The sequence below is a fragment of the Pelophylax lessonae genome, assembly GCF_965119305.1.
Source record: "Pelophylax lessonae genome assembly, chromosome: 9".
Classification (NCBI taxonomy): domain Eukaryota; kingdom Metazoa; phylum Chordata; class Amphibia; order Anura; family Ranidae; genus Pelophylax; species Pelophylax lessonae.
Genome location: NC_138776.1, coordinates 247,934,208 through 247,947,298, shown reverse-complemented (window position 1 = coordinate 247,947,298; position 13,091 = coordinate 247,934,208). Strand labels below are relative to the sequence as shown.

Sequence of the window (13,091 nt, the reverse complement as noted above, 5' to 3'; positions counted from 1 at the left end):
GGGGGAGGACTTGCAGGGATGTTCTCAAAACTGGGGCCCAAGTCTGGTTGTCCAGAACTGTTTCTTCAGAGGTTCAAAAGATCGCACTGTGAGTGAGTTCCTTGACCTGGAATCTATTGAAAAGAACTTGGAAAACTGTTGTAAGATCTTTACCTCTGGTATGGCTTTGGATCACCTGGTGGGAACAGAGCGAGTGGCCTGATTCCAATGCTGGAAGACGCTGAGGGTGCTACTCTCAACTGCAAGGTCTTCCATAGAGAGAATGCATTGTCATCTGGTTTTTATCAACAGGTAGTCTCCACTCCAGAGAGAGGTCACTTGCATCACCTGTATGGCAGGAAGAAACCATTGCCTGAGGGCCCCGAGTTCCCTTGGATTTTCAGCAGACAGCACAAACTAGGATTTTGCTGTAGGTGCTCCATGTTGGAGATAGTGTAAGTATTTGGAGGTCTTTGTGGAACCTGATCACCTGGAGTTACATCCTCTTTCGTTGGCTGATCTGCAGCCTCTTGAAACTTCTCCAGATCCCTTCACTGATACTGTTCTTAATCAAGAGAATGTTTATAGATGTTTGGCTAAGGTCCCTGCCCTTGCTCCACAACTGTGGATACTTCACTGGATTGGGGTATGTCAGATAACTCTTAGAACCATGTTTTGGATCAATGTTAGCCAGGTCCTGCTGGATGTTCCTCTGTTAGGCCTCCAAGACACCACTAGATGTTTAAGTTGTGTGGACTTACTCATCCTCCTGCTTTTTCAGTGTTCATATGCACCAGTATAAGACTTTGGTGTTCTTATTCCCTGACTACATTGTAAAGGTACCTCTCGCACACCCTATCTCGCTTATTTAAGTCAGGCTGACTTCATGGCTGGTACCCTTGAGTTTGCAACAGTCCCTTGACTATCCTTAAGGAAGGTCACAAGGTGAGGCTTCTCACTTTCCTTGGATATCTTGTTGTGAGTTTTCTGGCTAGGCAACTCCACTCTCAGTCTGGAACCTTCCCTATCTAGAACACACAGGTTAGAAGTGTAAGGGTCCTTTCACACGGTCCGCATCTGCCGGCGGACTCCGTTCTGCTCAGCGGGTATCGATCCGCTGATCCCCGCTGAGCAGGGGGATGACAGCTCCATCTCCACTCTGTGTGGGGAGATGGAGCTGTCAGATCCCCGCTGTCCTCTATGGGAGATCAGAAGAGAACGTTCTCATCCGATCCGCCAGACGGATGGAAATTAGGGTTTCCATCCGTCCGGATTTCACGGATAGGAGCGGGTGTCAGTGGAGAAGTCTATGAAAACTCCTGAAGAAGCTATTATTATGAAGATGGCGAAACATGTAGAGTTGATATTTTCGAGTGCATTTTCTTGATTTTATCATTTTATATTGATGTACTGTACAGGTCCGCCTGAAAAACTGACAGGCGGATCTGATCGGATCGTATGTGTAAAAGGACCCTAAGGCTCAGGACTTTGACCAAGCTGGTCTTCTGTGGATCTGTTTTACCCAATAATCCCTTTAGAAACCTACTAGAAATCTGTTCTGTTTTTTTTTAGATGACCCTATAGTTCAGGGATCCTCAAACTACGGCCCTCCAGCTGTTGAGGAACTACACATCCCATGAGGCATTGTAAAACTCTGACATTCACAGACATGACTAGGCATGATGGGAATTGTAGTTCCTGAACAACTGGAGGGCCATAATGGAGGGGGGCAAAGTGGGACTTTAACGGTGCAAAATGATGGAGAAAAATCTGAATTCTCAAAAATTGTACATTTTATTACACATAGGAGGTAAGGACTATTTTAGCAATTTTTCAACCTGATATTTAGTCCTATACAACTGGAGATATAGCAATCTTGGGTTGAAGTGTATTTCCATGCTCTGGTCTCATTATTTCTACCCATCATTCCTAGCTTGGCTGTCACCCTCTCTATGGGTCAACTTTAAGAGGTTGGATGTCTCGGTTCCCCTCCCCCTCTGTGCTCGCTTGGGTGGCGTCACCTTTATTGCCTCCACCTTGGGCATAAGAAAGGGTTCAGGTCATCTTAAGGTACTTTTATTGGTATCATTGTCTTTCTAATATGTAAATCAATTGGGCACTCAACTTTAGGACCATTGAGATAAGCCCTATGTATATACACATGCTATGTCTTTTATGTTCTTTCCTTTTGTTACCTAGAAATGTTCACTCTCGAGAAATGTCTATGAAAACTCCTGAAGAAGCTATTATGAAGATGGCGAAACATGTAGAGTTGATATTTTCGAGTGCATTTTCTTGATTTTATCATTTTATATTGATGTACTGTCTTGTCCTTACCTCCTATGTGTAATAAAATGTACAATTTTTGAGAATTCAGATTTTTCTCCATCATTTTGCACCGTTAAAGTCCCACTTTGCCCCCCTCCATTGTAGCTACTTTAAACAAAGGGATGTGGTGCTTTCTACTTCATCTCTAGCAATATTTCTTTAAAACTGGAGGGCCATAGTTTGAATACCCCTGCTATAGTTGGACTGCTTTTGTATGCTCGGTCTGTTTCTGAATTTCAGTGTCCCTCAATGGATGATAAAGAAAATAGAAAATTTCTCCTGTAAAATCTTTTTGCTCAAGTCCATTGAGGGACAACGCTCCCACCACTCTGCATTCTTTGTTGACCCTGTGTATTGTGTTCTCACAAAACTGAGGCATCATGAGTAGTGGGGGGGCATTATACAGGGCTGGCTGTTTGCGAGTGTTATACCCGACTATAGTTGGCAGTATAAACACGCGTGTTTCTGCATTCTTGTATTCCTCAAAAAAAACCTCTAAGGAAACAATTTTTCCGGTAGGTACAAAAATCTTATTTTAATTTATGTTACATGTATACATTTTTACACAACTTGATTAGGGTTCAGATGTCTGAGAAACTTAGACAATGGAAGATTATTAACATCACAAATCTTTAACAGTGTTGTGGCTCTCCAAATAGATTGCTGTCCTAATGAAGGATAACGGCGTGGTATAAAGAGATACATAACAGCATTACCGCACTCCAATTCAAGATCAACCAACCTGACCAAGAATTAATTTCCTCTATTCATACTACCTACCCTAGACTTATTACCTCCACTGTGGGTATACATTACAGGTTATATACAGTATTTAGGGGAATCAACAAATGTTCCACACTTTACCTGTGGGGAGACACATTATTATTATTACTACCACTACACATTATCTGAATATTGACTGGTACCTCCTTCCCTTACACAGTTCTCCCCAACCCTCATTCAAAGACCTTTTCATAAACTGGCCTTTTAAAAACCCATAGGTCAAACCTTGTATCAAACGGGACACAACAGGCCTCCCCCTAATAATGGTCAACTCTGCAACAAACTCAACTTGTGAATTGATATTCTACAACAGAAAGGCAAATTATGCACTTGGATATCCCATGTAATTTGACCCTTTTATACCCCCAAAACATTTAAAGGTCATAACCAAAACCTTGATTAAGCGCAAAGGAATTCGCGCTTAGGATAAAAGCTAAAAATCAAAACTTGGCTGCAGCCCACTTCAAAAATACAACCCTAAAAAGGGTTATATCAAATGCGTGAGTAAGAAAGGCGAAGTGATTGGCGCTGCCAGATGGAAGATATATAACAGATGTATAAAGTGAATTTCTGATAGTGGGTACTTAACCACTTAAGCCCCGGAAGATTTTACCCCCTTCCTGACCAGGGGGTATTTTGCGATTCGGCACTGCGTGACTTTAACGGACAATTGCGCGGTCGTGCGACGCTGTACCTAAACGAATTTGGCGTCCTTTTTTTCCCACAAACAGAGCTTTCTTTTGGTGGTATTTGATCACCTGTGCGATTTTTTTGATCACGCGCTATAAACAAAAAAAGAGCGTAAATTTTGCAAAAATAGCAATATTTTTCCCTTTTTTTTATATGAAATTCCCCCCCAAAAAATGTAAAAATCAAAATTTTTTAACATTTTCGGCCAATTTGTTTTATGCTACCTATGTTTGGTAAAAAAAATTGCAAAAAGCGTATTTTGATTGGTTTGCGCAAAAGTTATTGCGTTTACTAACTAAGGGAAAGATTTTTGTCATTTTTGTTGTTTTTTTTTTTAACGCGTAATGGCGGCGATCTGCGTTTTTTTTTTTTTGCGGTACTGCGACATTGCGGCGGACAGATCGGACCCTTGACTGGCATTTTTGACACTTTTGGGGTTACCAGTGACATTTCTACAGTAATCAGTGCTATATATATGCACTGTTACTGTAAAAATACACTGGTAGTGAAGGGGTTAACTTTATTTGAGAGGGAGGGGCTGTGTGTGTCCCTAGGGGCGTGATTCTAACTGTGATTGGCTGTGGCTTCAGCTGTATGCAGAGTGATCAACGGATCTACATAGTAGATCCATATGATCATCTCTCATACAGAGGGGAGAATGACAGGCAGCTTGTTTACACAAGCTGCCTGACTTTCTCCCTCTCCCCCGCCGATCGCAGAGTGGCCGGCGGACATCGGGTCCGCCGGTCACACGCGCGGGGGGGGTCCGTGACCACGCGGGAGCGCGCCTCCGGCGGCACGCGCTCGCTCCCTAGACCCTCACAAGCTAGTGACGTAGCCCTACGTCACTTTGCCTGTGAGGGGCTGACCGCCGCCGTAGATAGTCGTGCGGCGGTCGGCAAGTACTTAATCACTAATTGACTAAAAAAATTATTAAAATATACCGTTGTAAAGTAAAGTGACTAGTGCAATATCAATAAATAAATATCATATCATCTACAATGCATTGAAAATACACAACGATAAAACCATATATATTCACTTCTGTGCAAGAAAGTGCAAAGTGCCGAAAAGTGGATAGTAGACCATTAAAAAAAAAAATATATATATAAAATCCAAAATATGAAAAAAGTGCTATGTACAACTGGTGTGGTCACCCTAATTCCTAATATAGATATCTGTAATTGAAAATGAACGAAAAAAAACTACTAATCCAACCACCTCTAGTGGAAAGACTTCACACAACCATATGTGTGAGCATATGGTGACAAGGTTCAGTAAACAATCAAAAAATTATATATAAATATATATGGCCGTGATTAAATATATATACGGTGCAGGATACAAAAGTATAAAACATATATATATATAAATAAAAAATAAAAATCAATAAATGAAGTGCAAAAAAAAACAAATTTGTGACAAAGCAGTGACAATCTCAAATAAGTGCAAAGTCCACAGAAATAATTAAGGTGCTCTTTTTGAGGTGACCCGGGATGGGTGGGTGGTCGAAGGATAAGGTGCTCCCCCTTCCTTAAGTCCCGCGCTTACCAGAGTTGGATACCCCTACAGGGGTGAATCGCAGATCGATACTAGGGATCGCTCCCATGCAGCAGGGGTCCGGTCCCTGTTCCTTTCTGACTTATCCCAATAGACCCGGTCACACTCTCAACTCAAAATCAATTTATTTATTGATATTGCACTAGTCACTTTGCTTTACAACGGTATATTTTAATATTTTTTTTAGTCAATTAGAGATTAAGTACCCACTATCAGAAATTCACTTTATACATCTGTTATATATCTTCCATCTGGCAGCGCCAATCACTTCTCCTTTCTTACACACGCATAACCAAAACCTTATTCCTCGCCACCCTCATAAATTTAGATTAGTGTTCCTCCCCTTTGGGACTCCAAGAGATTGATATTTCTGGCTCCATGTGCGGGAATTATGAATTCTGGTCTGGTTTCCACCTCTACAATAGGGAAACTGACCTAGGAACTTTACCATACAGTGCCTGATTCATACCTTACATCACATGTGTCAAACACAAGGCCTGTGGGCTGAATCTGGCCTACCAGGCCATTCCATGTGGTCCTCGCACCTCTCCTGCAGCTGCGGCAGCCAACTTTGTCTCAGCAGTCGACAGCAGAGAGGACGCCAGAACTTCTCCGTGCAGCAGTGGAGAGGCTAGTCTCTGCCCCGTCACCAGCAGTCGGCAGAAGAGAGGAGGACAGAACTCCTACAGATCCTGTGCCTCTCTGTGCAGCTGCAGCACCCCCTCGGCTCCGTCTCCCCTGGTCTCAGCATTTAGCAGACTCTGGCAGCTCATTCCAGCCCTCCTCTGGTCCTTTTCTAGACCCTACACTTTCTGCTTCCCAGCTTCTTCCCAGCAACAGCACAAGATAAGGAGTGTGCACTGTGATGTAAAGGAGGGTGGGAGACTCTTGACTTCTGATGTAAGGGGGGGTGGGGTGCTCTGAACATCTAGTCTTACAGATACAACTGGCCCTTTGAAGGCAACCATAATGCTGATGTGGCCAACAAGAAAATTGAGTTTGACACCCCTGCCTTACAAGCTGACAATATGGAGTCCGCATGGAGGTATCAAAGAATAAAGACTAAAATCCTGCTTGGCCATTTACAGAGTGAGAGATTTGGGGGGGGACCTAAATACTGTACATTATTACAATAATATATACAATATTTGCACTTCTGAAGATATGGTTTTTAGCATGAAACCAAATAGTTGTGAGAGGCAACATAGTGGCAATACTGTTAGAAAAACAGAATAACACTGAATAGATTGCTTATTTAGAAAATATTATAGAAGAAAGTTTACAAGTAGAACAAGGAATAGTGCATACCTTCTAATATCAGTTAATTTCCTGCGGCAATGCTTCCAGTCGCGATGCTGACGGGACACCCCATTCACTGCCACAGCTATCTGTTGCCAGATCTGTTTCTTCTGGTACGGGTAGAGGTATCGTCCCTGCGTGCCACATAACTTCGGGTAGTGCGGGACGGTGTGAGTGACCAACACAGAATTCTCCAGTACTGACCACGTCAAATTCTGCTTCCGACTGGGCTGGGTTCTACACTGATTTCTGCCCCGTGACGACCTCACAGTCCCAGAAGGGCCGGCGTTGGATGAAAAGGCAGCAGCTTGAAAATCCCAACACTACAGGAAATAGGAAGTGTAGCCTGACACAGGAAGCAAAGACCTTTCTTCTCCCAGGTTCAATACAAACGTTCGCCCGACATTCGCTTAAACACGCCATGAAATAACCTTGAACTATACTTCGAACAGCCTGCTGACATTGGTTTTTTAACAAAATTTAATTTAAGGGCATTTTCCCATCTGCCACTAAATTAGATATAGGGCAAAAGGTTTTGGCAAACTACGTTGTCCATTATGCCCTTTTCCCGCCAACCCCAGCATCCCTTTAAATAGTTATGAATCCCTGGGGGTGATGGGAGGGGGAGGAGGATCGGCGATCATGTGACCACTGTCAAAGTGATCACATGATCAGAAGCCAGTGTAACGTTAAAAAACCATACCCCGTGAAGAAACCATACCCTCGTCACTTCCGGTCTGAAACAGCTGAGCAGCGCAGCAGTGCGCATGCTCACAGCCCCGGAGACCTAATGGAAGAGCTGAGGATCAGACTAGTGCGCATGCGCACTAGTCTGAAACGATCTCGGTGTCCGTTAAAAAAACCTACCGACGCGGCGGTGACAAAAAATAGCTGTGCTGCACTATGAGTCATCTCCGCTCCTGTCCCGGCCACTTCCCTGATCTTGGCTAGTAAATATAAAAGCGGCTGGCGGCTCCGTGATTTATCTTTTCATACAGCCGCCGCTGCTTTTATATTTAGTAGCTGAGATCAGGGAAGTGACCGGGACAGCAGCGGAGATGACTCATGGTGCAGCACAGCTCGCGTTACACAGACTGCCGTGAACCGGAAGTGACGAGGGTAGGTTTTTCTCACGGGTAGGTAATTCTCACGGAACACCGGTGTAACGTTAAAAAACCATACCCCGTGAAGAAACCATACCCTCGTCACTTCCGGTCTAAAACAGCTGAGCAGCGCAGCAGTGCGCATGCTCAGAGCCCCGGATACCTAATAGAACATGAAAGGATTTGAGAAGTGCGCATGCTCGGTGGGCATGAAATGATCACGGCACCGTTTCTAATGTTATACTTGCGGCGGGTACATTAAAACACTTCGGCTGGAACATCAATAATCTCCTCTCCTATCGCTGTAACTTCCCTCATCTCCGGTAATAAAAATAAAAGCGGCGGCGGGTGTATGAGATGTAAATTTGACGGCAATCGCGGCTCCGTGATCCGCTTTTATATTTATTACCGGAGATGAGGGAAGTGACAGGGGAAGGAGCGGAGATGATTTATGTTGCAGAGGAGCTGTTTTAATGTAAGCGCCGCATGTTTAACTATCGTGAGAAATCCATACCCTCCGTAGGTGCACCGGAAGTGACGAGGGTATGGTTTTCTCACGGGTATGGTTTTTTCACTGAACACCGGTCCCACTTAGTCGGGACCAAGTGCTGTGTTTCAGAGCTCGGGCTTTGTGCAAAAACATTGGCCGCCCAGCAAAGAATATGTGCAACATATGGGCATTAAAGCTTACCCCTTTGCTGCCGTGCATGTGTGTTAGGCAGTCGTAAAGGCGTCAAGCATTCGCTGGCCAAATCATACAGTGAAACCTTTTTTTAAAACAGATCCAAAACGATGGATGAATGCCCTAAGAATACAGTCAGATGAATTACTAGGAAACATTTGCAAAGTGAATCCTTTATAAATAGACCCTTAGCCTTGCATTTGACGAATATCATTAGAAATCTTAAGCTATAGAACTGGATTTTTTTTTTTTTTTTATGAATGCTCTTTATTTTTCCATCTTAGACAGATTAGATAATCGTACATCTCATGTGTAACTTTAACCACTTCCCCCTAGGACGACGTCATATGACGTCGTAAACTTTGCGGGGGTATACCGGGATGATGCCTCTAGCTAGAGGCATCATCCCGGTACCGTTGTTTGAAGCCGACGGTCGGCTTTCCGTCGGTACCGATCGATGCGGCTCGGGAGCCGCTCGATCGTTACCCTGGGGGGCGGGAGGGGACGTCCCCCCCCTCCCGCCGCCTTCCGCGGCTTTTACCGGGGCTCCCGTCCCACCGGGAGCCCCGAGCACCCAGCCTGCGCGTCCGCCGGCTGGATGGAGTCCCGATGAATGCCGGAAACGGCATCGATCGAGTCTCCGATGACGTAACCCGGAGGCGGCGTCCATGACGTCACTTCCGGGTTAGTGTGCTGCAAAACGGCGCCAAATTTGAAAAACGGCTGTATGCAAAAACGCCGTTTTCGGCGTTTTGCATACAGGGAAGTGTAGTGGAGGGGTCGAGGGTCTTTTAGACCCTCGATCCCTCCATAAAGTGTACCTGTCACTGCATATTGCTGTCACAAGGGATGTTTACATTGCTTGTGACAGCAATAAAAGTGATCAGATTTTTTTTTTTTAAAAAAACTGTAATAAAGTTAAAAAAATAAATAAAATAAATGGGAAAAAAAAAAAAAAATTTAGCCGCCCCGATCACCGTTAGCTCGCGCACAAAAAAAAACGTATACGGAAGTCGAGCCGCGAATGAAATCGCTGTTCAAACCACACATGTGAGGTATCGCCGCGATCGCCAGAGCGTGAGCAATAATTAAAAAAAAAAGAGCTACACTCTAACTTTAAACTGGTAACCGTTAAATAAATTTAAAGTGTCGCCTATTGAGATCTCTATTGACCGTAGTTTGTCGCCATCCCACAGGGGGGCGCAATTTTAAACCGTAACATGTTGGGTATTTATTTACTAAAAAAATGGGCTAACTTTACTGTTTAGTATTTTTTAAATGCAGTGAAATGTGATTTTTCCCCAAAAAAATGGCGTTTTAAAGACCGCTGCGCAAATACCGCGTGACAAAAAATATTGCAATGACCGCCATTTTATTCTCAAGAGTCTTTGCTAAAAAAATATATATAATGTTTGGGGGTTCTAAGTAGTTTTCTAGGAAAAAATACTGGTTTTAACTTGTAAACACAAAGTGTCCGAAATAGGCCTGGTATGGAAGTGGTTAATGGGAATATATAGTGGGCTGCTGACATCACATGCAACATGATATTAAAAAAAATAACAAATCACCACGCTATTATAAATAAATGACTGACACTATTGCCACTAGATAGACAGCCCATTTCCTCTGATATAGAAATAATTAGGATCAAGCGCCAAGGAGGTCTAGGGCTGTCTAGAACAGACTAAAGCCCCGTACACACGTAGTGATTGTCGGCCGAACGATCGGACGTCCTTTGTCCGGTGCTGTCCTGTCGGTTGAAAACTGCAAAAGACTGCACACGAATATTGTCGGCCAACAACAGCCGACTGCAGAAGTGATGTCATGTGATGGTTAACTTTCCATGTGTTTTTTTTCTTTTCTGAGCATGCCCAGTCTTGCTAATCGGCTGTTTGTCAGCCGAATTCTGTACTGACTGGCGAACAATCGGCCGTTCTGGTGTTGGCCAACAAAAATTTTAATGCCTGCACACCAGATTCTGTTCGGCCGAAAAGTCGCAGTCGGTTGTCGGAAGCATCATACTAACAAGCCGGCAATCGGTCGGCGGGCCGAATATTTACGGCCGACAATCGCTACGTGTGTACGGGGCTTTACAATTGCTGCCAATTGTCTGCAAAACAAATGCAGTGATACAATAAACCAAGATATAAAAATCTGCAAAATTGTACAAGTAAAAAAGTGCATAACTAATTATACATATATACATTACATAGAAAATATAAATATTGAATAAAAAAAAAAGTGCACAGTGATAAATTGCATAGTTACATAGTTAGTGAGGCTGAAAAAAGACACAAGTCCATCCAGTTCAACCTATGATGTGTGTGTGTGTTTGCTTTTAACCGTACATTGTATACCCCTGTATGTTGTACATTGATTGTATACCCCTGTATGCTGTACATTGTATACCCCTGTATGTTGTACATTGTATACCCCTCTATGTTGTACATTGTATACCCCTGTATGTTGTACATTGTATACCCCTGTATGTTGTACATTGTATACCCCTGTATGTTGTACATTGTATACCCCTGTATGTTGTACATTGATTGTATACCCCTGTATGTTGTACATTGTATACCCCTGTATGTTGTACATTGTATACCCCTGTATGTTGTACATTGATTGTATACCCCTGTATGTTGTACATTGTATACCCCTGTATGTTGTGGTCTTTAAGGTGTACATCCAATAGTTTTTTGAAACTATCAATGCTCCCCGCTGATACGACTGCTTGTGGAAGAGAATTCCACATCCTTACCGCTCTTACAGTGAAGAACCCCTTACGCACTTTAAGGTTAAACCGCCTTTCCTCAAGTTTTAGTGAGTGGCCACGTGTCTTATTGTATCTCCTTTCTCTGAATAGTTTGTTCCTTATGCTAGGGTCGCCAGTACAGTATTTTTACATTGATATCATATCCCCCCTCAATCGTCTCTTCTCCAGAGAGAATAAGTTCAGTGCTTGTAGTCTTTCCTCATAGCTGATGTCCTCCATTCCCCTAATTATTTTTGTTGCCCTTCTCTGGACTTTCTCCAATTCCAGCACATCATTCCTGAGGACCGGTGCCCAGAACTGGACGGAATACTCCAGATGTGGCCGGACCAGAGTCTTGTAGAGCGGGAGAATAATCTCTTTATTTCTGGAGTGAATCCCCTTTTTTATACATCCCGGTATTCTGTTGGCTTTGCTTGCGGCGGCTTGGCATTGCATGCCACTGCCAAGCCTGTTGTCTACCAGTACCCCCAGGTCCCTTTCCATCCTAGACTCACCCAGAGGTTCCCCCCCTAGTGAGTAGCTTGCTTTCTGGTTTCTGGCCCCCAAGTGCATTACTTTACATTTTTCAACATTAAATCTCATCTGCCATGTAGTTGCCCACCCCGTTATTTTGTTCAGGTCTGCTTGCAAGGTTTCCACATCCTGTATAGAAGATATTGGCATGCCTAATTTAGTATCATCCGCAAATACTGAGATTGTACTAGATATCCCCTCCTCTAGATCATTTATGAATAAATTAAACAGGATTGGCCCCAGGACAGAACCCTGGGGGACCCCACTTTCCACACCCACCCAATCTGAGTATTCCCCATTTATCATCATAAATGATAAGTGATTACAATATACAAACACAAAAAACTATATGCATGTGATCAATGATCAAACATGCAATGGTTGAAATAAATTGTGCAATAAATGTTTTTTACCATAAACTGATAGAATGATCTGTGCAAAATGCCGCACAGAATATTAAATGTTATTTTGTGCAATGTCGATAAATAAATTAAATAAATTATCCACAATTCGTAACAAGATCAATATAAAAAAAATATAAAAATATCAACAAAAAAAATAAAAAATATTTCATAAAAAGTAGATTAAATTATTTAAATCAAATTAATAGTGATCCATGATTGATCATTGATCACATGCATATAGTTTTTTGTGTTTGTATATTGTAATCACTTATCATTTAGCACTGTGCACTTTTTTTGTATTCAATATTTCTATTTTCTATGTAATTGATATATGTATAATTAGTTATGCAGTTGTCACTTTAGGACACATATTTACTTGTACAATTGCGCCAATTTTTATATCCTGGTTTATTAGCCCATTTCCTATGCTACCAGTTAACATTTTCTCCCTACTGTGTCATGTTATATACTGTAACCCATGATTGTGTCTTTGATTATGCCTACCTGATCATCCTGAGGGATGTTGTGATGTTCTTGTGAGTAATCCCGGGAATACAGAGGACTGGGGCATCTCTCTGGTGTATTTCTGTTACTGGATCCATCTGTAGAAAACACACATGGTCAACAAGAGATTTACAAACATGCACAGGGTCAATCATGCCAAAAGAACCTGTGATCAAACCATACATTGTAGGTACGGTTCCCCATTCCTGTTTGGTTTACCTTTCGAGAAAAAAACCTTCTCTTAACCAATTACCATTATAAAATACGGCAAAAGCTGGTATGCAAGGGGTGTCTTGCATGCCTCCTCTCTATGTGCACGAGCCCAATGGCGGCCTCCCTACTTGGTAATACTGGAGGGGAGGGGACAAGTTGGCTTTTTGTTTGTTTAGACCAGGGGTGGGGAACCTACGTTCCGGGGGCCGTATGCGGCCCTCAAAGTCATTTGGTCCGGCCCCTCGTGCAGCGGAGTC

General features: G+C 43.0%; 2 protein-coding genes across 2 annotated transcripts in view; one reads left to right on the top strand and one right to left on the bottom strand.

Moving 5' to 3' along the window:
- The window catches only part of LOC309564357 (uncharacterized protein), a 1,447,080-nt gene that overhangs the window by 464,609 nt on the left and 969,380 nt on the right, over window positions 1-13,091 (top strand). The gene's annotated exons all lie outside the window — the stretch shown is intronic.
- Window positions 1-13,091, bottom strand: part of LOC309562703 (uncharacterized protein) — a 42,045-nt gene that overhangs the window by 12,366 nt on the left and 16,588 nt on the right. Inside the window, exons 4-5 of the mRNA XM_082266988.1 lie at window positions 12,622-12,719; window positions 6,649-6,962 (exon numbers count right to left, since the gene is read on the bottom strand). Of these exons, the coding sequence (XP_082123114.1) occupies window positions 6,649-6,962; window positions 12,622-12,719 (412 nt within the window). The remainder of the gene's footprint in view (window positions 1-6,648; window positions 6,963-12,621; window positions 12,720-13,091) is intronic.